Genomic DNA, 26,710 nt, shown 5'->3' with positions numbered 1-26,710 from the left:
TATGTTTTCCAAAATCACTCCTCTTATTCTCTTTGTTCCACTCGGAAGGAAGATGCACTTCCCTCACACTATTGCATTTGATTCCAATAAAATTTTAGTCTGATTAATTCAAATCAGCATTTTTTTGTTGTTGTTTTGGTTTTGTCTGTTTGCTTGTTTTCTGAAATATCACCATTATGAAATTTGGAAAGGTTTTTTTTTTTTTTCCTGCAAAAGTAGTTGTCCAAATTTTCTCTTTAGCTGCAGGTCGATGCAGTTGAAATTGTCAGAAGTTGCAGTGTCTTTAAATTTAAATAAATATCAGTATGCAGATGTGTACACAAAAGTACATACTTAAGGAGAAGAATGCCATTTTGCTATACTGAAAATCAGAATTCATATCTAGTAAGCCTTTTTCTGAGACACAAATAATATGATTTATTTTCTTGTTAGCTACCTAGGAAATTCATTCTATTCGAGATCAGCTCTGTAAGTTCCTAATCTAATAAACTGAAAATTTCAGGAGGCTTGGAAATGGTGGAAGGTAGGAGCTAGAATTTTAGGGAAGATTGATCTTGAATTACTCTCTGTACAAATTTGCAAACGTCCTATATCTGACCAGATTCACTGTGCATGCATTTTGGATTGCTTTTTGGCCCCCCGCAAGGGAATTGGAAGTCAGCTTGATGAAGATGGGGAAATACACTTTTCTTTGTGGTGGGCAATAAAGCAACAACTGTTAAGATGAGATTACTTTGATTCTTATATCGCTGTGACAGTTCCTACAAAGGTCTTTTAATGAGGTGAACCTAAATGCAATATCTTGGATGATCCCCGTAAGCTGTGCATTTTGCTATAAAGCAGTTAATCCTGTGAAATTAAGACGAGTTGAATAGTTGAACTATTTGTATTATAATAAGGCAAGCTCGGTAGTAGAGTAGCAGTATAGTAATTGGACTACAGTTCTCTCATATTTCAGGGATGATAGGTAATTCCATACTTCCGCAAAACTTGGACATAGCAAGTACAAAGCTTCATGAATTAAGAAATTTTCAAGGGTGTGGAGAGTAAACAAATATTTTCAGTAATTATTTGAAAAAAATATATATATGCCAATGCTCATATATGGGGGGGGGGGGGGGGGGGGGGGGGGAAGGGGGTGAGGGACATGTGTGTATAAAATGCATATGTGCATGTGATCCAGGGATGGCAAGGGCAGGCTAGCAGGGAAGTAAAGCTTCTTTGTGGTCTCTCAAAAAATACAGCAGAATTGTCTGTTTAGCAAGAGGGGTTAGGTGTCTTGAACTCAAGGGGTAGGATCCTCAGATGTTATAAATAGCTATCACTTTTCTAAAATCACTCTAGATATAAAGGAGCAAAGGATATTCTCCAGAGATTCTTACATGATAGAGTATGACAGAATCATGGTGCCATTCACATATGTGCAAATTACAGAAGTTAGAATGTGAGAAGACTCATCAAGGTGTTCCTTTGCAAAATAAGCTGCTCCCAGTGCTCTGGCTACAATGCTTTGTTCAATGTGCTGACATGAGCATTGGCAAACGAGGAGAAATCCAGTCGTTATGTTCCCCTTGATTCCAAAAAAGCTGAGTAAGAGGTTGGTGCTAGGTATGTTATTTTCTGTCATCTGCGAGATTGGTATTTATTTTTGAACAGTGTTTGTTAACTGTTACTGCTGCCGCAGTAACCAGTGCTGCAGAGGGAGTACAAAATATTCTTGATTCCTGCTTCATAAAATAGTCGCTTTAGAAAGATTTCTTGCTAGGCTTTGTAATACAAAATGAGATGAAATCCAGGTTGGAAGGCTGAGGTGGACAGGAGCGTACCTTACTGTGGACCTCCTTCTTGGATACTTCAAAAGAGGAACTGAGGGACGGAATAAATTACACTCATCTCTTCAAGGTAGCTCTAAGTCAGAAAGGAGCATGCTGCTTGGTACTGAAGAACCTTGCAACCTGCAGCCTGTGTATCTAACTAAAAGATTTCAGATAACAGGACTTTTTATTCTTAGCTAACTTAATTGTAGAAGTTTTAATAGGTGAATTTTATTTTCAAAGGTGCAGTGATCATCTCTTGGACTTTAACCCATTAAGTCTTAAGGTAAGTCATTTATACTTTCAGTAATAAAATTCCTTGATCTGAATATGTTGTGTGCTATTGTTTGTAGTTATATTGCAAGGTTAAAAATGAGTTGGTTTTAATTGTATGTTTATAAATTATAGTGTTTTTTTTTTTCTCTGTATGGAAGAGCTGGTACATATATTATGTCCTTTTGGTTGATCATGGCAAGTTGATCGCAGGCCATATATCTCACCACTCTTAACTGAGTGGAAGAGGTTTAACTGATTCGTGGGGTGATATGTTTTGTTCTGTTTTGTAACTTCCACTCTTAGCTTATGAGGCCTGAAAAGGGAAGAAAAAAAATGCAATCTCTTCATAATTTTGTTAAACTTTTCTTTATTGAACCTTAAGTTTTGACAGAATGTGTATCAAAGCTCCAGTTCCTGGAACTGGATCATTATTTTAGAACTTCAGTTTTCCTTTCTATATAAAAGGAGGTTCTGTACATCCAAGACCAGAGAGGAAAAAAAATGAAGAGATGAAATTCTACAGATGCAGGAAATAGCATATAAAAATGCAGTGATTTTTGAAACCAAAAATATTCTGTTTTGAGAAGTTGATTTGAGGATTGCTGGTGCTCTCCATGCATGTTTGTGTTTTCTTGTGCTCTGTGAATGGGAGGCTAGAGAGGTTAGAAAGCCATATGAATACAGTTAGAGAACTATTCATTGAACTCTTCAGGGTTTATTTTATTTTCCTGTTATCCGACAGGTATGTTTGTTCACAGTCTTGCACCCTTCAAGGCCTGAAAGAACATTTGAGGAGTCCCTGTTTCCTGCAGCCCACACTACATTCACTGGCAAAGATATCCCCACTTTTTTGTACATATGTTTCCATGTGGCTTCTGATAGACCCATCAACATTAGCAGAATTAATAAATGTCTTTGTTGAGAACTATTGTTTTTGCAGTAGCTTGATGGAACCAGGTTGTGTCAGAGCTGTTGCAATAATAAACTTTGTTCATGACCCGCTTCAGCTGCTGCTCGTTTTCAGAGCGATGTGCAGCTTCTGTGATGCAAACCACACCGGCCATTGCAAAACTGGCCAATTGCATTCCATCAACAGGCAGTGAACCAACAAGCAATAAGAATAGTCAGGGATGTCAGTCAGTCAGGAAGTCTGTTAGTAGTACCATTTTCCATGCAGAAGTGCCAGTCAGAAATGAAAAGTTCTTGTCCCCTCTATTGCTGGCTAATTCATTCCAACAAGTTGGCATGGTTAACATCTGCAGATTAACATCTGATAACATTTGGTTTGTGATTTCAATGATTTCAGACCAGTTCTTAGCAGTTGATTATACTAGTAGTTTTGGATTTGTCAGAGAGGACAAAAGTCAAACAGGTCATGGGGAAGGAACAGGTCATGGGGAAGTAATAGCCATGGGTTGTTTTCAGGGGCTATTCTGCCACAAAAACAGTCAGCTGCTATCAGTCTTCTGAACCAACAACCAGAACTGCAAATGCAAATGATGCTGCAGAAGCACTTGATACTTCAGCCTGTAGCCTTTGCATCTGATGTTAGAAATTTATCTACAAGGACACACATTCTATAACCACCACTAAATATGTATCAGCATAATGCTGAACTTTGTTTGGCCCTACACTGTGGCTTCAGAAAGTCAATCAAACCTATGAGGAGAGATTCAGATATGAGCATCACACTGCTTTCTATTTTGCAATTTCTCACTCACTGTTCTAGCACCTTTTCAATTTCTTCTTTGTTTTGATGTTAATTCCATAATCACCTATGTCACAAGTCCTCTGAAAGGACTGAAAATCCAGCACCAACATTTAAATGAGTCATCAGAACAGATATATTCATTGCATCTGTGTTCTCCTCTCTCCACTGTCTCCTTCCCTATGCTTTCCCTGTCCTCTTGATTCAAATGGTAAGCCCTTGGGTCAGCTAATGTCTCATAGATTTATATGACGTAATACAGTAACAAACTCTTACACTGTCTTCCTTCTCTATTAGTACTAGAAAAGATTATTTTAGATAACAGAAGGAGCAACAAGTACCTCCCCATAGATTATCTAGAACCAGCCAAAGAACAGTTCCCCACATACCTCATCTTCTTTGTTGGGACGTTGGTGTAGTTACACGTTGCAAAACGAGACTGGCTAAAACTGAAATTAGCAGTGTAATTCTCAAACCTGAGCAGGATTTCAGGCCATCACACTGTCTAAAATACAGAGGAGCATAGACAGGGCAAACTGCTGTCACCAGTAATGTCATAAAGCCTCTCAATATGTGGAAATTGGGTTCTGTACCATGTCTACCTCAGCCACAAATATCTGTTCAAAGTGAGTGCAAGAAGTAACTCATTCATTTATGAATTTTACTTTCATGATGGTGGAAATGCAACAGAAGGTGTAGGCTTGTTGTGCATGCCTTACTTGTTTGACTTTGCTAGCTTCCATTACCTAGCACACTTTTAGGTATTTGTTCTGCAGGACTGTGCTTTTAAAAGTATCTTCCAGACTTCAGCTTTACTGTCTCTACAGTGTTATTACCTCAGTTAACTTTAAAACTGAACTGCAGTGATGGTAGAAATGAACAAGTAGAGAATGAAATTGATGTTAAATATTAAACCTGTCTACTTAAATAGGGTTCAGGAGGGTTTAGATATAGTGGCATGTTCTTGTGCAGATTCTTCTTTTAAATGCCAGTTTTGCTGAATGTCTGTGACTTCAAAAGTCACAGCTAATATTATTGCACTAAAAACACTGTCTTGGCAGAGTACAGAGACAAAATAAGCTTTCTTCTACTGCTGTAAAACAATATGCAATTACAAAACAGATTACACTGATTTGTCTCAAGGTAATGTGAAGTAAGCAAAAGCTATTGATTTTTTTTCCATTCTTTTTAACATTTTATAGGTTTTCACAGAATCACAAAATGTTTGAGGATGGCATGCACCTCTGGGGATAGTCTAGTTCAATGCCTTTGCTCAAACCAGGATCAGTGAGAGCTGGTTGCTCAGGGACGTGCAGAGACAGTTTTTGAATATCACTAAGTATGGAGACTCTATAGGCAATCTACTCCAGTGTTCAACTACCCTCATAGTAAAAAATGTGAAACAGAATTTCTCCTATTTCATTTTGTGGTTGTTGCCTCTTTCCTCATCACTGGGCACAGCTGAGAAGAGTTCACCTCCATTTTCTTCATTTCCTCCCATCAGATGTTTAAATACATCTATAAGATCTCCCTGGGCCTTCTCTTCAGGCTGAACAATCCCAGCTCTCTCAGCTTCTCCTCATAGGTCAGAGGTACAGCTCCTTTCATCACCTTTCTAGCCCTGTGCTGGACTCACACTGGTACGTCCGTTCTCTCTCGTACTGGGTAGGCTAGAGCTGTTCCCAGGATTCCAAATGTGTCTCACCAGGGCTGAGCAGAGGTTACCTTCCACCTGCTGGTAACACCCACCCTAATGCAGCCAAGGAGGCCTTGGTTTTCTTTACTTCAAGGGTACATTGCTGGCTTAAGGCCAGCTTGTCCCCCAGATCCCCCAGATCCTTCTCTGCAGATCAGCTTCCAGCCCATCAGCTCACACCATGTACTGGTGCTGGGAGTTTTTTCCTACCCAGGTGCAGGCCTTTGTATTTCCTCTTGTCGAACTTTGTGAGATTGCTGCAGACCTAATTTTCCAGCCTGCTGAGGCTCCTCTGAATGGCTGATATATTAACCACTCCTTCTTGTTTTGGATCATCTTCAAATCACTTAGGGTGCATTCTGGGCCATTGCCCAGATCATTCATGAATGGGTTAAACAATATTGACCCTAATATTGTATCCACCTGTGGCTAAACTACTAGTAACTTGCCTTCTCCTGGACTTTGGGCCACTGAGCACAACCCTTTGAGGCTAGCAGTTTAGACGATTTTCAGTCTATCAGTGTGCACTTATCTAATGTGTTCTTCATCAGTTTGTAAGTGAGGATGTTATGAGAGATAGTCATGAAAACCTTACTGAGGTTGAGGCAAACAACCTCCAGCACTTTTCTTTTATCCACCGAGCTCATCATTTCATTGTAGAATGCTTTCAGATTGTTAAGCCAGTTCCCTTTCATAAATCTATGATTATCACTTCCAGTCACCTTCTCGTCCTTGGATTTGGAAAGGACTTCAAGAGCTATTCATTGATTTGCCTGTAGTTCTCCAGGTAGTCCTTCTTACCCATCTTGATGACAGGGGTGACCTTTACCTTCTCACAGTCCTCAAGAGCCTCTCCCAGTAGCCATGGCTGCTCTAAGATTGTTGAGTGTGGCCTAGCAATTGCATGGGCCAGCTCCCTCAATGCTCCTGGGGGCATCCTATGGATCCCCCATGGATCCTCATCCACTGCATGAATAGAATCATAGAATATCCTGAGTTGGAAGAGACCCACAAGAATCATCAAGTCCAAATCTTGGCTCCACACAGGACCACCCAAAAATCAAACCATATGTCTGAGAGCACTGCCCAAATGCTTCTTGAACTCCGGCAGGCTTGGTGCCATGACCACTGCCTTCGGGAGCCTGTTCCAGTGCCTGACCACCCTCTTGGTGCAGAACCTTTTCCTAATATACAGCCTGAACCTCCCCTAATGCAACTTCATGCTCTTCCCTTAGGTCCTATCAGTAATCACCAGAGAGAAGAGGTCAGTGCCTCCTCCTCCACTCCCCCTCAGGCAGAAGTTGTAGGCCACTACCCACTCAGCCACCTCTTCTCAAGACTGAACAAAACAAGTGACCTCAGTCGCTCTACATATGTCTGCCCCTCTAGCCCATTCACTGTCTTTGTTGCTTTGCATTGGACACTAATACTTTTATATCCTTACTTGTATATGCCTAATTTGTTTAAGTGTTCCCAAATGTGATCCTTCTCCACCAGTGGTAAGTCTTCCTTTCTGCAGACATTCCCTTTGGTCTCAGAGACTCAGGATTCCTGAAGGCTTATCTGTCCTATAACAAATGAGGTGAAGAAGGCACTGAGTCAGCCTTTTCCATGGCTTCGTCACGAGAGCCTCTGCCACCTTTAGAGACAGGTACAGACTTTCCCCAGTCTTCAATTTGCTGCTGATCTACGTTAAGAAGCCTTTTTCGTTGCCTTTCACATCCCTTTGGGCTTCACATCCCCCCCAAACTCTGTTCTTGCACACTTAGACAGTCTCCCTGCTTCTACCTCTTGTACCCTTCCTTTTTATATTTGTTTTTAGTGAGGTGTACATCTACGGAGGCCATCTGCCACCATTGTTTAATTTCTGCATACAGCAATGGACCACCCTTGAGACTGGGTTCTCAAAAATTAATCAGCTTTTTCCAAAAAGTGAGGAAAAGATAGTTAGCGGAAACAAATCAGTCTGCTACAAGAACTCTTCCAAAGATGACAGGTAAAGTAATTCCTAAATAATCTAACTGATTTGATTTTACTGTTCCCTGTAATATAAATTTCATTTATAAGCTTTGTCCAAAGCTTTGGCATGGATGCTGAGACAAAAATTCCAGGCCAGCAATAGTTATGAGCAGTGTTGAGCCTTTCCTTTTCTGCAAAACTACACGTCCTTGACTAGTCGTTATATCACTTTACTTTCAGCATCTAGGGTTCCAGCACAAATTTTGTGCCCTGGGATTGGCCAATAGCTATCTTAGAAATCCCAGGAACTATACATAATTTTCTTGTCATGCCCCCACTTTATGCTGAATCTTAATGTGAAGGATTTTATATAAATCTTGTTTAATTCGTGTCACTTTGTTTCTCATTTTTGCTCATTACTCTTCCACAACACCTGAGATTTCTCTACAGGCCTCTCCTTCTTTATTCTTGCTGTTTTGGTAATATTTTGCTGTCACACAATTCTCATGGTGTATCTTCCCCTTTGAGGCAGGATTGACAGGGAAGGATATCAAACATACCTTTCTTTCACGTCATTTTTTCATCTTTGGATCTGATTTATTTATAGAGGAATACATAAACTCATATTTGTTGCCACATATTTGACTTTTCATACTTAAATTCTGTTGACGCATTTGCTGCAGTGATCGCCTTGTACACAGTCTGTTCCATATTCCTTGTCTCTTTCTCTGGGTGCTCATAGACTGTTTTTAAAGCACTGTCCCACGTTTCACCCTCCTCCTCTATCTTTACTCAGCTTTTGCTGTACTTTCACACTCAGGTAGGATGAAAGGAGATTTTGGAGCATCATGAAGGAGGAATCTTGTTCTGTGGTATCCTGAACTAACAAGTGATCTTCTTTTGTCAGCACAGACAACGTGTATTTAGCAGGACACATTTGCAGGACACTTGCCTGACATTCATATTTAGAGACATCATGCCATCATTCATGTTTAGGGACATGTTTACTTCCTTGATACTGTTCCTTTTCCCTTTTTTTTTTTTTTTCGCTCCAAGTTCAGGCAAAAGCTCTCTACTTAATAAGCAAATCTACCTCAACTTCAGCACAGTTTCTTTTATTCTGTCTCAGAAATGCCGCCTGCCAATGTCATTAATAACTTCTAGTTTCTGGAGTTCTTGACCTTTGTCCAGCCAGTTTATCTCTTCATCCTATTACCTTCCATCCTTCTCAATTGTATTAAAGATCAAAGGTGTCTCAGTTTGGTCATACAAATCCTGATGTATCCAAATCTTCAAGTCACTTTTCCAAGTCTTAGCCAATTTCTCTCTTTACAATGTAAAACTAAAATTACCTTGCAAATCTGGAGGAATATCTGGAGGATCTAACTTTGGCTATACACAGCCTGACATAGTCTGAAAATTTTAAGACAACAATTGAAGAAGACTGCTTTCCATTGCCTTACTGGAAGGTACTGATGAAAGCTTTACTTTTTGTTTAGGCTTCTTTATGTGTCTGTGTTACTACGTTTCTAGAAAAAGCTTTCTTGCTTAAAGATTTGACTATGGGAATGACTGCTAGAGAAAAAGCACCCTTGCCTGTTTTAGTTTATAGTTTGATATCAGATTTATTCTGAGGTATATTAGTGTGTCCTTTCCTCTGTCACCTTAAATTTCAGTTTTGTATCTGATCGTGGTACATACATCATTGACCGTACATCAATCAGTGGCTGATCAGCATGCACTGAATTGGATGGAAAAGTTCTGTTAAGATATTGTTGTGGTTTAACACGGCCAGCAACGAAGCACCATGCAGCCATTCACTCACCCTCCCCCCTGCAGTGGGCTAGAGGAGAGAATCGGGAAAAAATAAAAAAATAAAAGCTTGTGGGTTGAGATAAAGACAGTTTATTAGGACAGAGAAGGAAGAAAATAATAATGATAATAGTAATAGTAATAATAATAATAACATGCACAAAACAAGTGATGCACAATGCAATAGCTCACCACCCACTGACCAATGCCCACCCCATCCTTGAGCAGTGGTCCCCGCCCAACCCCAGCCAGCCACCCCATATAAATTGCTCAGCATGATGCAATATGGTATGGAATACCCTTTGGCCAGTCTGGGTCAGCTGTCTTGGTTCTGTCCCCTCCCAGCTCCTGCTGCACCCCCAGCCGCCTTGCTGGCAGGGTAGCGTGAGAAGCTGAAAAGCTTTGACTTAGTGTAAGCACTGCTCTGCAACAACTAAAACATCAGCATCATTCTCATCCTAAATCCCAAACAGAGCACCATACCAGCTACTAGGTGCAAAATTAACTATCCTAGATGGAACCAGGACAGATATTCAACTGATTTTCAAAGTGTGTTCCACTAACATTTTCACAGTGCCTGTATTCATCTGAACAGGTGTATGAAGAAAGATCAGAACTGATCATGTAGTTGGGTTCATTCCGACTTAAGTCAAGAAGATGTGTTAAATTGATAAACATAAATTTTGTATATTTGGAAACTGTTTGTCAAGTAGATGCATCATGCCTCGCATGCACTGAGCTCTCATTTTAGAATTAGACTAAAAAGTGGTCTTATCCCTTTGTAGAAATATGTTCTGTTTGTGTACCTTTTAGAAAACATGCTAATGACTGGTAGAGGTTGAATAACAGTTTCTCTTTTTGCTCACTGTTTTTAGCTCAGTTGTTGCAGTCTAACAAGTTTGATTTGCTAAGAAGTCATACTCTTTATTAATCCAGTAGTGAAATATTCTGCAAAGTTAAATGAGAAGTCTGTTGGACTATTACTCTCTTAATTTGTGTAGAATATTTTATTTCCATCAGGCATTCACTTGTAGGCACTAGCACTCACCTCTGCGCATAGACGTTTTCATGCTCTCTGTTATAAAATCTTTTGCAACATTTGAGAGGGGGACAATCCTGTGTTAGGAAATTTTCTCAGGGAACCTTCAGAACTGTACAGAACCAGAGTGCTGGACAGAACTGTAAATTTCCCTGGCTCCATTAAAGACATGTTAAAATATGCCAGCTGAGTACTTCATTGGTCTGCACGTCTTTTCTTAGTAAAAAGAGCACTTGTCTGGTGTCGATTTGCATTGCATCTGCTTGCAGGTTGCGTTTTCTATTAGAGACCCTGTAAGAAATTGTACCCAGCAAAGCTCTCATGAAACTACTAAATATAATATTACCAAATCCTTTCTGTGACCTTCCTCAGATAAAATTGTCTTTGGTTCAGTTTATGATCTTCCTTTTGAAATTCACATGAGAAGGGACTTAGAGGTCTATGTGTAGAAGCTGGAGTTTTCTTTTGGTTTTTTTTGTTGGTTTGTTGGTTTGTTGGTTTTGTTTTTAAGATAGATACTGTTTATTAATCCCAACAGTTTTAATGGGTCAATAAGTACAACAGAGCTGCATATACTTAGCAAAAACTGTTTCTTTGGAATATGAGCTTTGCAGTCTCTGGTCTTGATGTTTACCAAGTGATATAATGATATGGGCTTGTACATGCTCCTTTATAATGTATTAATTGATCATGTGCACACGGTACCTTGTTCTAGGACATGGTTGCCTATTTTTCAATTAAAATGAAAGAGTATCTCTGTCTTCCAGGTTCGTTTCAAGCATTTTGAGTGTGATGTCATGAGAGATGCTGTTGTCCATAACAGGTTGGGATTATCATGATCAAGTGCTCTATTTTGACCTCACCCAGTGGCTAAAAGCTTTGTATGTTAGAGAGTAAGGACTGGACTTTTAAAAGCAGTAAACAGGTAAGGCTATTTAAACCTGTTTGTTTATTGACAAATAAATTGACAAATTGACAAGCTTCCAGCTTTATTTCAAGTGCAGCTGTTTATAGAGTCTTATATCAAGTTCCTTCTAACAGGATTTCCTCTTTATTACAATCTCAGAGTAGTAGCTGTGGCTTGGAACAAAAATTTGCTACTCTGTAAGTGCAGTATGACAAAGATGAGGTTAAAATAAAATTTTAGTCATGTATCTCAAACAAAACAGAAACACAAACAACATTGGACTGAATTGTGTTAAAGCAGATTGCTCATTTTGCCTTACTTATTATTTGAGAGTATATTTGTACGGTCCTACCTAACTGCCAAAAATATCTGTATTCCATAAGCACAAGTGCAAAGAACCTGCAACTTCAATTCTAAGCAGCTATTTATTTTGTGCAGTAAGTTGTTATCTTTACTGAAAACATGTTTTTAGCAAAAGGAGACTGACTCATTTCCCTAAAAATGTGTTAACAGGAAGAATCTCTGCTATACCAAGTGGCATAGCACCAACATGAAAACAAAGGAAGAAACATAATTAATTAGGCTAGCAGCAAAATTTAATGGCTACTGTGGATGTTCTTATATTAAAAGACTTCTAACTGTGTGAAGTATGGGCCTAATTGCATGTTTATTTCAAGGTTATTTTAGCTTGGTGCTTTGTTTTATTATTTGATACTGAGAATTATATTTCATTTTCAGAGAAGATTCCTGTTTTGGACATTAAATAATCTATCTCATTCCTTAGAGTAATCTGTAGAAACCAATTTGTTTAACATAAAGCAATTTGATATGGACACTTTCAAACTACTAAAAATACATCTTTCTTGTCTGGTTTAGACTGCTGTTTCACAAAAGGTGAAAGAGAGTGAATACTTCTGTTTTATCTTTTTTTTCTGTATGTAGTTTTTTGTTTTTTTTTTTTTTAAGCAAAGCTCTTAGACACTGTACAGCAATATAGCATTTTGGCAAAGAACTGGACTGCTCAACAGACTCCTTTTGCTGGTATGTAGTCCTCATACTCATGGCTGATTAAGGGGGATCATATTCACATTTTCCTTTTGAGTTCGTAAAGAATAAGGAGAGTTTATTAATGTATTCAAAACTGTCTTGGGGTGCATCTAGGGCAGCAGAATGTACTGATGCACAAAGTCCAAGCTTAAGTCAATATGAAAACCATACCAATACGCAGTTTGTGTCAGGAAGCATTAGAGCAATGTTGAGATGGCACTGTACCACGTGAACTTGACTATACAACTTCAGACATGACCTCACTGGTAGAAGTCAGCTTTAAATAAGGGCAGAAAAGTTATCTTTACATTTTTTTTCCCAGATTTCTGTTGACCCTCATTTGTAGCAGTGTTTGTCTGCAGTATTGTAGCAGTATTGTCTGTACTGCTATCTGCCAAACCAAGCTCTTCCTCTCAAACTGCATGATGGCACTATGCACTTGTTATTCTATGAAGGCCCAGTGATTTTTTAGGGGCAGGAGGAAGAACAGGGACAACCCTAGTCACCCAATGAATAACTCAGATATTTTATGAGACTGTTCCCAGTGTGTGGAGGCTTGCATTAACTCCCCAAAAAGTAAAGACAAGGCACTGTTTCTTAGACATTTACTGGTTTGTGGGGACTTCTTGCATGCAAAAGTTGTTTTCTATAGTTAAACTTTGGTTTAATAGCAGTACTTCTGTCTGCGAGGCAATGTCTTTGTCACGAAGTTTCAATGGCTGTTTTTCAGCTCCTATTGTATGGTTATAAAAATGACAACAGCAAGCCTAGACCAGAATATCATATTCTGCTTTCAAAAAAACGGTGTATGTCTTTTAAGTTTTCTGAATAATAGAAATTTCAACAGAATACTACTGTGCATGGAAATCCAGAATATTTCACTGGGTATTAAATGAAAATGAAAAATGTTCCTAAAGGTGATAAGTTTATATCATGAAAGCTTTGCATTTCTTATTTACAACTAAGCCAAGTGTGATATGCAAACTAGCTAACTACACCCTGCTTTCTGTAAACACCTGAGGACAAATGCACATTTTAGATCTGGAGGCTTTAAGCAGCTGATAACAGCACTATGGCATTCCTTCAGTGTTATTGTTGGTGTGCAATAGACTGATAACTCCAAGTCAATCTGAGGCTGTTTACTGTAGTACACTTACAACGTGAAGTTAGAAAAGAGCATGTCTGGGAGTGCAGGGAAGAGTTGATCAAGTTTCTCTTTGACTTATTCCTCCTACCACTTCTTCCTTCTTTTGAAATTAAAATATATTTAATGACTCAATTATGTAACTTATGATTTCTACATTTTGAGACTGGTGCCTTGTTGCAAGACAGGGTCCCTAAACTATTTAAATATGTGAAAAAAGTAAACTTTATTTATGTCTAAAGTGTTCTGTAGTCTACAGTACTGGAAAAAAAGGTATATAAAAGCTTGAACCTCAAGAATCAGAAGACGAATAAAATTAAAAAAAAAATCAGTAGCAATTTAATTAGTTTTAATTCTCACAATATTAAGGTAGGCTTACGAAAGGTAGGCTCACTGTAAAATATAGGGGAATCTCTAGATTTTTTAATCCTTAGTTATATAATGCTGACGATTGTTTCCCACAGTAAAACATACTTCTATAAATTCTTTTCCTTTTCCATTTAAGGCCAGCTAATTCATTTTACTAAATTCTCATTGGATTCAGCTAGGGAATATCCAGTTAAATAGTTAAATCTGAGCAAGGGTCTTCAATAGACCACTGAGAAAAAGGAAGTGTTGCTTTCCTGTGTAATCATCGTGTGAAAGGGACTCTCACTCTACTGATTCTATTAGTATACTGGGTCTCTGGGACATAGAGGATCCTATCTTCCTTTTTTCTTTCTTCTCTTTCACTGGTCTTCCCTATTTCAGTCATTTAACAGAATGGTCTGTTTCTGGTATCTTATCACATGTACAAATGGATAATGTCATCCCTGCCAGCTGGGAATAGATGAGTATACTGGCATGGAAGAGTCTGAAAAGGGCCAGGAGGTGAAGTAACAGGAAAAGAAAATACCCTATTATCTTCTGTTAAGTCATTAAGTGAAAACAGAAAAATGGAAGTGTAAGGTAGGATTCCACAATCTGAGGAAACAAAATATTGACGATTTAAGAAGACTGTCCACATCTCCCCACTGTTGAATGTGGACCAGAAAGTCAGGAGTACCTCTGGGCATGGCCCGTGCAGACTGTCTTGTCCCACCAGTTGCCCCTGCCTGTTGTGCAGTTTGGGCCACTCCAGGTGTCATGTAGACAGATTCACTGGTGCTGCTCTGTCCCAGCCTGCCTCAGATCTGGAGAGATAGTCCTTCCCTTTCCTGTTCCGCTGGGGGACACACCAAACTGAAGGGTAGACAGATGTAAACTTCATACAGCATCATCTGTTAATGCACAAAGAGATGAATAAGGTGGTGCTTGCCTTAACCAGAACCAGTTTTACCCATAGTATAAGGCTTTGCATTACAGACTGTTATCCCCTTTGAACCGTACTGCCCTGAGATTACTTAAATACATCTTTTCACAATGGGCCATATCAGCCCAGAATGGGTCAATATCCAGTGCTTGTGACTCTTAAAACTCACCCCCATACGCATTTGTTGAAATGAAATCTCATAATCCTGTTCCTCAAATTTATGTTTCAATTAAAAGCGAAGTAGCTTCCTCCAAACTTTATTTCTCTTACGTGGCTTTTATATCTCAGGTTTTATCCTTCTATTCTTCATTTTATCACCTTATCAATCATTAAATTTCAACTCTCCAGCAAGTTCAGCAGGCCAGCAAAGGAAGCCAAATGCACATATCACCACTACGCTCACTAATAAAAATAAATGAGCTCTTAGGGAAAGTTACCAAAATTGTTTCATTACACACAACCTTACAAAAAAAAATGAGACAAAGCCATGACAGCTCTGGAGAAAGGTTTAGGGATATCCTGAGCATGTCAACACAAGAATCCTTTTGCTGATGAGAGGAGATAAATCCCATAACACTGCAATTTCTTTAGTAAAGTCATCCCTTTGGCAAAACAATATGCAGCTGAAGGAAGATATCCAAACTTGATTGGATTAACAATCAGTGGTCTGAATCTAAGTATCCTTTAAATATTTTTCAAGTGTTCTTGAACATCTGTAAACCTCTCTGAATACTCATTCACTTCACAGAAATAGATACCTGAAAATAATAAAAAACTAGATGCCCATGTAAAAAATGTGCCAGACTACTTGGGTAATTCCTTCTAGTGTTCAACCTTTTGCCATGCAATTTGTGTAAATGCATATATATTTATACAAAAGTCTCTTCCTATTTCTTTTTTTTTTTCCTCAAAATATCCTGTTTGAATCAGATTTCCATCCCACTATAGGCACCTTTAAAAAGAGTCCACTCTTTTTCAAGGACATTTGTGTACATGACAGAGGTTCAGGTGGTAATCTGATTGTCTGGGGATTTTATCAAAATCAAATGGCACTTTGAACTTTCTGTCTTTACAATTTCATGGTTTTACAGTTCAGGTTTTATGAGTTTGCTTTTCTCCTCTTACTGGCTGACCTGCAGTGACATTGTAAAGAAATGCATACTTGCGCACTTCTCAGAACACAAGAGCTTCATCCCATGATGAGACAGGAATGAACAACTAGGAGACTTTTCTTACTATGATGCACTTTGATGGTGCTTCTCTAGCTAGGGACAGATCTTTACAGATTGGAAAAGAGAATATATTTAGCAGTCAGTGTACATTGAGATAAACTTCAGCTTCATACAAAATTCCTAAACTAGATGTGCACAATACTTCATACTCTGTCAAATAAATAATATGTATTTTAAGTAGTCTCTTCAAAAACATTTGAAATGATACATTTTAGCAGCTTTAAGTGAGCTGTCCAAGTCAGTCAAATAATATTTGTCCTTTCTTCCTCCCCCAAAAAAGGCAGGAAGAAGAGGAAGGAAGAACTTCTAATATGTAGTCAAACAATAAAATATCCTTTAAAATGTTCTTTTCAAGCTCTATAGTTTGACAAGTGAAATATCACATATCTTGTAGAAAGTTCTGTATTCTGGAGATTTTGTTATTGAAAATAACTTTCTCCACCCGCAAAAAGGAGAAAGAATATTAATAAAAATTCTACTGCAATGTACATTCTCTGCTTGAAACCTACAAATTCAGAGAAAGGCGTACATGTAGTCCTCAATCTAGCCTTACTAAGAATTGCAGTTGAGAAGCTCTGTAGTTGCTACTGGCTATCCTTGCCCCATTGTTTTTCTTTTTGTTGGGAGATAGGGTGGTTAGAAGTCTAGCCAAATCGCAGTCTTAACAGTGAAATGGAACTCTTCATAGGAAATGCGTACAGCCTTCATTGAAAATGCACAAATGAAGACCATTGAGGGGAATAAAAAAACACATCATCTTGAATCCTCCTTGCAGCGAGCAACCTCGGTGAGTGTAGTGTTGAACGCACAGGCCTGATCTGAAATCTATACAAGTGATGAGCATCCACTGAGTCTTCCTGTGAATGCAAAGCATGCAAAATTAGTAAGAGAAGCTTCATGTATTAACTCTCCAAGTCTTAATGCTGCTGCTATATCTAAGGGTTTAGGCATTCTTTAAGTTAATTTATTATTAACCAGATGGCATATTGTATTGTCCTGGATCATGAGTAGCTTGGAATCATATTTGTCTTTTCTGTGTCAGCTTGCAATACACAAGAAAAGGGAGAGTTTAGGGTTTAGTTACAGGTTATAAATAAGTTACAGAATTCTGAAGAATCTTGAATAGGGAATTTGAAACTAAATTTTGGCATTTTAAGTTTTAGATAATTTGAGGGAGCATTTCTTCCCACAGGGCCAATTTACTCTGATATTTTGTCGTATATGTGATGAACATTATTAGGCAACCTTCTTAATTGTGAACATTAAGATCAAATCTATCACACATTATGTAACACCTGTGTCAAAAAAAACAACATTTTATTCAACTGTTTACGTTTCAGTCCTTCAAATAAGGTTCCAGTGATGCTTTACAGATATTTCAGGATGGGATCTGACTGTGTTGGTATCCTTGACATCTATATTACTTCATGTGTAGCTGCAATGAAATTGGAAGGACTACTTAGGAGTAGATTGCCATAAGATAATGCTAGTCCTCATGTCAAATAGCCTTTCATCATGAACAGCTATATATATTTTTAGTATCAATAGAGTATGGTATGTTCCTGTCTCTAATGAGGTGTGTTCAATACACAAAAGAAAGACAAAATATTTTTTGGATGCTCTACTCTATTGCTGTGGAACTAACTTCACATTAAGGCATAATTGCATGTGTAGTTTAAATGATACATATATATATAGTTCATATATTTATATGACCATCCTTGTGCATAATTCCAGTATGCACAAAAAATGCATTCAACTGCATGCATGACAGTAAATTCTGCCCACAAACTTTGTGAAGCTACATTTAGTTAGGCATTTAAAGGAGCTATGATATGAACTTTGGACTTTCTCTGTCATCTCTTTGTGTTACAACTCTATCACGGTAATAACCACATTTGCAGTTAGAAGACAAAGTAATGATTCATCATAACTGATTCTGTGAAATTAGAACACTGATACTACTATTATTTTCCTATTGTAGTCTCCTTCTAGCAAAGCAGATGAGTGTGTTGGATTTCTCTTTGCATTTTGGGATTTTTTCTGCTTTCTTATTCTGTGAATTCTACTGCTGCTCCGTACGGTGGGGATAAATGCTTTTGGAGCTTCCTACAAGGGATACATGCTGCTCACTCAGACATCACCAAGTATCAATTTTTACTATGTTTAAAGATGTCAGACAATAGTTAAATTCAGCCTACAATGTTGTGGTGAGTTAACCTTGGCTGGCAGCCGGGTGCCCACCCACCCTCTCCCTCACTTACCCTACTTAGCAGGACAGGGGGAGAAAGTAAGATGGAAAAGCTTGTGGATTTCAATAATGACAGGGAGATAAATCACAGTCATGGGCAAAGCATGCCTTGGGATTGTCTTGGGGAAGATTAATTTATTGCCAATTGGAAATAGAGTAGTATAGTAAGAAAGAAAACTAAAAATACCTTCCTCCATATCCTGCATCTTCCCAAGCTCAACTTTACTCCTTTGTTCCCAATTCTTCTACTTCTTTATGACTCTCTGAGCAGTGCAGGTGGATTGGGAATGGGGTTAGGGTCAGTTCATAACACTTTGTCTTGTCAGTCCTTTCTCCACGTGCTCTTTCCCTGCTTCAGTGGGGGGTCCTTCCCAACTGATCCAAGATAGAATCATAGAATCATTAAGGTTGGAAAAGACCTCCAAGATCATCCAGTCCAGCTGTCCCCCTACCACCAATATCACCCACTAAACCATGTTCATAAGCACCACGTCCAACCTTTCCTTGAACACCCCCAGGGATGGTGACTCCACCACCTCCCTGGGCAACCCATTTCAATGCCTGACTGCTCTTTCTGAGAAGAAATGTCTCCTAATTTCCAACCTGAATTTCACATGATATTTCTAAATGTTTCTAAATTAATTGCAATTTTTCCTCAGGTCAGATTCGGAAGTGTGTAACCCTCTTCAATCTAACTGATCACATGACCTTTACTTTCCCAAGATATACTTTTACAGATTGTTCTGAACTTATGAAATTAGTCTGGCTTTTATAGGAAAACAGGAAGAGGCAAGAAGTGCTTTGAGAGGAATTAAGACGAGAAATGTTGAGCACTAAAATCCAGGGGGTTTTGGTCTTTCGTTGTTTTGTATAGACAGACATTTCAAGATAATATTTTCCGTGCTCTCTATTGTTTTGTGTTCATTATGTGAAATATCATAGGATCTGAAGTAAAAACAAACAAACAAAAGAAATATAAGCATAAGTCAAGTTTTCAGTTACATTTCATCTGTTTGCAAAAACATCCTTCTATTACAGTGTTCACTAGTACCAAGACGATATTAAAAAGCTTCCAAGTAACTATTAAATTCAAATCTTCTATTTAATAGCATGCAAAAAAATCCAAAAATTAAATCATTCAATTAACTCTGACTTACCTAATACAAATACACCATAATACTGCCCTAAAATATATATATATATATTTATTTTATTCCGCTTTGAAAAGTGCATCAATCTGCTATGATATTGTAATTCTAATAGCTGCAGTTCTACAAGAACCACTCCCACATGGCTCCGTACCACGGGGTCCATCCATCCCCCAGGAGCAAACTGCTCCAGCACGGGTCCCCCACGGGCGGCAGCTCCCCCCAGACCCCCTGCTCCTGCGTGGGCTCCTCTCCACGGGCTGCAGCTCCGGCCCGGGGCCTGCTCCTGCGGGGGCTCTCCATGGGCCGCAGCCTCCTCCAGGCCACATCCACCTGCTCCACCGGGGGCTCCTCCACGGGCTGCAGCGTGGAGATCTGCTCATGTGGGACCCATGGGCTGCAGGGGGACAGCCTGCTCCACCAGGGGCCTCTCCACAGGCCGCAGGGGAACTGCTGCTGTGTGCCTGGAGCACCTCCTGCCCTCCCGCTGCACTGCCCCTGGGGGCTGCAGGGCTGTTTCTTGCCTTTTTTTTTTTTTTTTTTGACTCCTCTTCCTCACAGCTGCTGCACAGCGTTTTTTAGCCTTTCTTACATGTGTTTTCATAAGACATCACAAGCTTGCTGAGGGTCTTAGCTTTGGCCAGCAGCAGGTCCCTGTGTCTAACATGAGACCATCTCCTGGTCCCTTCTTGCAGAGGCCATCCCTGCAACCCCCTGCTGGTACCATAACCTTGCCATGTAAACATAATACAAGTGTTTACTGCGTTGTAAAGTAAGAGAGACACACAGTTATCCTTAAATGTTAAGATCTTTATAAAGAAAGAAGAAAACAGTACAGGTGACAACATTTTTAAAGGATTATGAATAGTGGAGTGTAAGGAATTTCATTTCTGGAGGGTAGGTAGGCTACAAGGACCTTGATTTACATGTAGATTACACTGCTAGAACTATTCAAGTTTAAGTAAAAAACATGATTAAAATTGTTGCCAATTTAACAATACTTTCAAAGTCAGAGGTGAGCAATTGCACTGATGCATTTGCATGCATTTAATATGCCTACAAACAGCCATTGTGCATACACAAATCAGGTATTTATTCATGCATGTGACCTAGTAGAAAACTGGCTGGCTATTTGCTTATGCAAATACCTTGTTTTTACATCACTCAACTGGGAATTTGCACAAAAATTGTCCATGTGTAAATTTTTAAGCTAATTGTGTACACCTAACTAAGTTTATGACTGAAAAATCAGAAGAGAAGCTATTTTCCTCATGGTGCCTCAGATTAGGCTGTGTGAACATCAGTAATGCTGTTTCATAGGAATTTGCCTGAAAATTATTTAATGGTGTTTCTTGTGAGTTCTCATCTGTTAAGTTTTATTTAGGCTAACTTTGCAGATTCATATGTTGTTCATTCAAAACAGAATATCATATGCAAGCCTTCATCAGTCTTAAACACTGTTAGAATTTGGTGAAATAGAAAGGGAATCATTCAAATGTTTATAGGTCATGAATGTTTTGCATAGCCCAATCTCTGAAAATAGTGTTCTGTGAAATCCCAAAACTAGTAGTTGGAAGATATATTTTTGATGTCGGAACTGGAGAGGTTCAGTAAATTTACTACCAATATTCATCTAAATCAGTAAGCCAAGCCATAACATATGACCTGTTGTTACTGTACATATAATTTTTTGTCACAATAACAAATATGCTGTATATACCCATGTTTTGTTGGTTAGGTTGTTTATGCCTTACCTTGTGAACATTCTGCATGTATTGTGATTGGCTGGGTCAAGATTTTCAATCCTGCCAAAGTCTATGGAGAAGAAGCCTAGTCTATCATGACTTAACAAATCTTATCAGAATGTTTTTGTTTGTTTGTTGTTTTGTTTGTTTGTTGTTTGTTTCTTCATTTCAGTTTACCAGGTGTGTATGGCACACAAAAACAGATTGTATGGAGTCATTTCTTTCAATTAGAAGGACTATTTAATCAAATAAAAAGCTTTGCCCTAAGACCACGAGAAGGATGACAAGGCTAGCAGAGAATTAGTGCTTGTGCTGCGATCTCTAGTGGGTAGCCTACTGATGCAGTCTTTTGAATTATGATTTTCTCGAATTCATGAGATCAATTCATAACTTGTTCCAATCAACGGGAAACATTCTGTAATAGATTTGTATCTCAGAAATACATTTGTTTTTTTGAGACATGTTCTGTAATTAATCAGCAGCCAGTTGTATAAATTACTCTGACTTGCAAAGAACTAATCACAGTATAAGTATTTTGCAGTACTTATTCATATGGAGCTTACACAATTGTTCAGCATCTTCAAAGCCATGCGAGAAATGGCCACATTAATTCTTTCGACAGTGTTTTGATTTAATGTTCATTTATATGCAACCTTTGCAGATCATAATTCACAAAAAGATACTAACTGCCACAATCTTAGCATTGGAGCGATTCCCCAGTAGAAGCGAACTGGCTTTAGTGGGGATGGAGTTAAGTGTTCTTCACAGCAGCTTGTATGGTACTGTTTTGTTTTTCTGACCAAACCAGTGTTGATAACACACTGATGTTTTGGCTGTTGCAGAGCAGTGCTTACACAGAGCCAAGGCCTTTTCAGCTCCTCGTGCTGCCCCACCAGCAAGGAGGCTGGGGGTGCACCAGAAGCTGGGAGGGGACACAGCCGGGACAGCTGGCCCAAATGGCCCAAAGGGATGTCCCATACCATGTGGTGTCATGCTCAGCGACAAAAGCTAGAGGAGGGAAGGAGGAAGGGGGGACATTTGGAATTAAAGTATTTGTCTTCCCAAGTAACCATTACATATGATTTTCACACGTAAAATTGAAAGCCACACAGTGACTTTTCTGGAAATGGCTAAACATCTGCCTGCTGATGGAAAGTAGTGAAGGAATTCTTTATTTTGCTTTGCTTGCATGCAGTCTTTGCTCTACCTGTTAAATTGCCTATATTTCAACCCACAACTTTTCTCACTTTTACCTTGCTGATTTTCTTCCCCTTCTCTCTGTGGGGGGAGTGAGCAAGGGAAGTTGCCTGCTGAGGTTAAACCACAGCAAGAGTCACGGAATCACACAGAATCACAGAATGGCTGAGGTCGGAAGGGACCTCTGGAAGTGTCATGGTTTAACCTAGCAGGCAGCTCAGCACCATATGGCCATTCGCTCTCTCACCCCCACACAGTGGGATGGGGGAGAAAAATGGGGGGGGAGGGGGGACGGGGAAGGGGGGAGAAGTACAAACGGTGGATTGAGGGAAAGACAGTTTAATAAGACAGAAAACAAATGAATAATAGTAATAATAGTAAATAATAATAAGGATAAAACAATATACAAAACAAGTGATGCACAACGCAATTACTCACCACCCGCTGATCGATGCCCAGCCCAGCTCTGAGCAGCAGCCAACACCACCACAAGCACCCACCCCATTTTTATTGTTCCACATGGTGCCACATGGTATGGGACATCCATTTGGGTGATCCATTTGGGTCAGCTGTCCTGGCTGTGTCCCCTCCCAGGTCCTTGTGCACCCCCAGCCTCCTCGCTGGCAGAGCAGTGTGAGAAGCTGAGTGTAAACACTTGGCTTATTGCAGGCACTGCTCTGCAACAACTAAAACATCAGTGTGTTATCAGAATTAATCTCATCCTAAATCCAAAATGCAGCACCGTGCCAGCTATTAGGAAGAAAATTAGCTCCATTCCAGCTGAAAACAGGACAGGAAGTCACCTGGCCCAGCTGCCTGCTCAAGCAGGGACACCCAGATCAGGTTGCCCAGGATCACTTCCAGCTGGCTTTTGAAGATCTCCAAAGAGGGAGACTGCACAGCCTCCATGGGCAACCTGTACCAGTGCTCAGTCACCCACACAGTAACAGAATCACAGAACGGCTGAGAAAGATGATACTGGAAGAAGTAAAATGATATTTCTAACCTGTAACGTCATATATCTTACTAATCAGTGGGAATATCATGTTGTGAGTCATACACCGATACTTTTTTTCCTTTTAACCTATATAAATATTTTTGTCAGACATATTTCTTTTTGTGCCCTTCTTTAATGAAGATTTGATTGAAGAAATTGATTTCTCTAAGTCATAATAATTTTTTCCTCCATGAAATGTCACATTATTTCCATCCATTTTGTAGAAATAACAGAAAAAAAAATGAAAATAGATTTACTAAATTTGTTTTACACATGGATTTTTTATACAGCACCCTTGTTTTTGAATAACCCTCAGAGCTTGCCAATTTAGAAGATTCACATAATCTAGGGGTAAATGAAATCTTAACAGGAAAATGAAAGGATCTTTTTTCCTTGCAATTCATATGATTTTATGCATAATGCCAGATGACCTACATTTTGAAAGAGTAAGATAACTTGTTTTAAACTGTACATAATAATACACTTAGAAGCTTTCAGGTATCTTAGTAATATAGTGTAATGAAGTCAATTCCTCAAATGAAAACAAGTTGTAGAAATACCCACTCTAAGAGGACATAATGAGGGAAAAGAGGACTTCCTTAGTTAAAAAAATTCAAAAGAAGGCGGCACAGCCTGGATTCCAAGTCCACTGGAATCGTACAGATTTCTTTACTAGTTAGTTGTTTGGTCCTAAGCACATAAGAATATATTTTTTGCATATAAAGATATGTGCAATATTGTCTAAAAGTACTCATATTTTCTCTCATCAGGCCCGAGATGTTTCTAATTCTATGCTATCTTTTAACCAGGCTCTTAGATATCATGTGTAGGTCTTGGTGATTTTTGGCCTTGTGATATTATTAGAATGACACTTTAAAATGGTAACTTAAATGCTTGTTCATTGCTTTTTGATGTGTGTGTGTTGCACTAGTACTGTTAATCTGTTTGAATCTGTGAACTAAGCAGCTGGATTTCCAATTTCCAATATCTCTCTTTTATCATCAGTGATTAATGATCACAGATATCAAAGGTCTGTTCAGTTAGCACATAAATTGTAAGAAGAATCACAGAAGAGGGATCCTGGCCTTGATACTCTTAAAATACTATGAGCTGTGGAAGCAGGAAGCACAGCAAAAATAAATAATTAAATAAAAATAAAGGAAGAACTTTACATAAAGCACAAATGTGATTTAAGCTAACTTACTATACTTTGTAACTGGAATGGACTAAGAAGATCCACATGCTCATTATTACAGCTCAGCTGATGAGTGCTAGCAGTTTAAGTTGAATTAAACAAAAAGCCTTGTAATTGCAAGATTGTACCCCAGAGGAAAAAAAAAAAAAAAAAAAGTTCCAACTCATAAGTAATTCAGCAAAGAATGGCTTGTGAAGAACAGTTCAGAAAGGATAGAAACAATTCCATTTCTACAGTGGGACCACTGATAAAGGAATACATTGTTTTTTAACTCCAAAAATATAAGGCCAGAGAAAGACACTTATCATCTTAAGAAAAGGCAGTTAGATTAAGTAGGTTCCAGCTTGATGCTGCTCATCTGAGAATTAAGATGTTTTCCTCTAGGTTTCTTTCATCTTCCTAGTAAAGAGGCAATGGCAGTTTGTTTACCTCAGGTTATTTCGAGATTTGTGCTTGAAATACTTCAGTGTAGTCCATTTGAAAACAGTTGTGAATTTTTGCTGCCATATACCTTTTCTTAGAAGTTGAAGCTGTACTGCAGTGTCTAAGATAAGCAGTAGCATAGCCCATGCACTATAATAGGAGGCCAAAAAAAAAAGGGTTATGATGGGGAGCTGAATCCTTGGGTTTTTATTTAAGTCCAGCACAGAGTCATGCTGCCCCACAAATATTAATTCCCTTCTTTCTCGATCACCGCTACCTCAGAAGATGTGTGTTTTAATCACATAACATGTAGGATCACTCTAACTACTCCCCTTCCCCGTTCCCTTCCCTTCCCTGTTCCCTTCCCTTCCCTTCCCCGTTCCCTTCCCTTCCCTGTTCCCTTCCCTTCCCTTCCCTTCCCTGTTCCCTTCCCTTCCCTTCCCTTCCCTTCCCTTCCCTTCCCTTCCCTTCCCTTCCCTTTTCTTTTAATATCATGACACTTTCAAATGCTTATTAAACTATGTGTTTACCACTATGCATATTTTACATAACCAGTGCAAACTGACCTTTCTGCTGTGAAATAAACAATGGAGAACAGAAGTTTTGTGCACCTTTTTTTTTTTTCTCCATATGTGAAGCCTTTTATTTGATTTGAGAGCTGCTTAAGTAACATCAGATCTGGGTGTGCTGGGGCTAGTATTTAGACAGTCACAGGTACCGTAAGTGATGGTCAGGAATTTAATTTGTTCTTAATTCCAGATTTAATCTCAAAACCTTCCTGATTTCCATTGTGATGCAAGAACAGTACCAAACTGCATGGATGCTTATGCACAGTTTCGTTTCTGTAGTACCACAAGTTCCTTTTCTTATTACCACTGTAGGAAATCAGCAAATTGTACAGATAAGTGTCTCTGTGATGCAGAACTGCCCTCTTTTATTCAACTTTAAATCTCTTTTAGAGCCGTGACCCCACGCTCTGCTTCAGCGCCTTGCTCTGCCATGCAGTACCTGTGTGACCTTAGGCTCACCAAACCTCATGCCCCGTCTGTCAAAAACTGGCAATAATGCTTCTTGCTGTCCACATCTGTCCCATTTGTTTTGATAGCAAGTGATTTGGAGAGGGGGCTGTCTGGTACTGTGTCTGCACAGCACTTAGCACAATAGGACCTCGCTGCTTGAAATCTTGCATGTGTCTGAAATGCAAGCAATAGAGTAATATGTAATATGTTTTACCCGAACTCTCCTAGAGGACTCGCCTTTTTAATGTCGTTTTAAGTGGTGGCAGTGAAGGCGCTGTGTTTTGTAGGAGAGACAAACTTTCTATATGCAGAGCGAGGGAAAAGAGAAGCGTTTTTCTCTGTCCAGCATGAGCCTCACCTCTGACTGGGAGGATTGACTTTTGTGGGTTGAAGGGCAGTTTATTTTCAAGGCTCATTCAGCCTTGGCCTCTCAGCCATGGCTGCAATCAAGGATGTCAATCAGCATTAGCTGTAATTGTTTTATGATAGAGAACTGGAATGAGGCCACAAATTCATTTCCTATAGGCCACAAAGCAGCCGTCTAATTGTCACAATTTTCAGTCATTGCTGACCTCAGGCAATTTCATGCAGTTATCTAGAGGTAAAAAGCTCCATATGTCATTACCTGGCAATAAAGCCATCTATGCCTTCAAATTCTCATTTCTAAAAAGATCTTTGGCCTTCCTGTGCTTCCTCATGTGCTTAAGGCAGCTGTTTAATACAACAACAGAGAAGTATGACCAGGGAGGCCCAGATGCAGTCAGCCCAGCTGCCACCTGCCCCTTTGCAGAGCTTTTTCTGCTGTGTGGC

At 39.1% G+C, this 26,710-nt stretch overlaps 1 protein-coding gene across 3 annotated transcripts in view; it reads left to right on the top strand.

Moving 5' to 3' along the window:
• Positions 1-26,710, top strand: part of LINGO2 (leucine rich repeat and Ig domain containing 2) — a 545,573-nt gene that overhangs the window by 372,682 nt on the left and 146,181 nt on the right. For 2 of the 3 annotated variants that reach the window (XM_066988165.1, XM_066988166.1), the window contains exons 5-6: positions 2,058-2,100; positions 11,072-11,229. The exons of the other annotated variant lie outside the window; for it this stretch is intronic. In XM_066988165.1, the coding sequence (XP_066844266.1) occupies positions 11,188-11,229 (42 nt within the window). In that variant the 5' untranslated portion in view covers positions 2,058-2,100; positions 11,072-11,187. The remainder of the gene's footprint in view (positions 1-2,057; positions 2,101-11,071; positions 11,230-26,710) is intronic. 3 annotated transcript variants of the gene reach the window in all.

The sequence above is a fragment of the Anser cygnoides genome, chromosome Z (genome assembly GCF_040182565.1).
Source record: "Anser cygnoides isolate HZ-2024a breed goose chromosome Z, Taihu_goose_T2T_genome, whole genome shotgun sequence".
Lineage (NCBI taxonomy): Eukaryota > Metazoa > Chordata > Aves > Anseriformes > Anatidae > Anser > Anser cygnoides.
The sequence above is the reverse complement of the archived record's forward strand: the minus strand, read 5'-3'. Positions and strand labels throughout refer to the sequence as shown.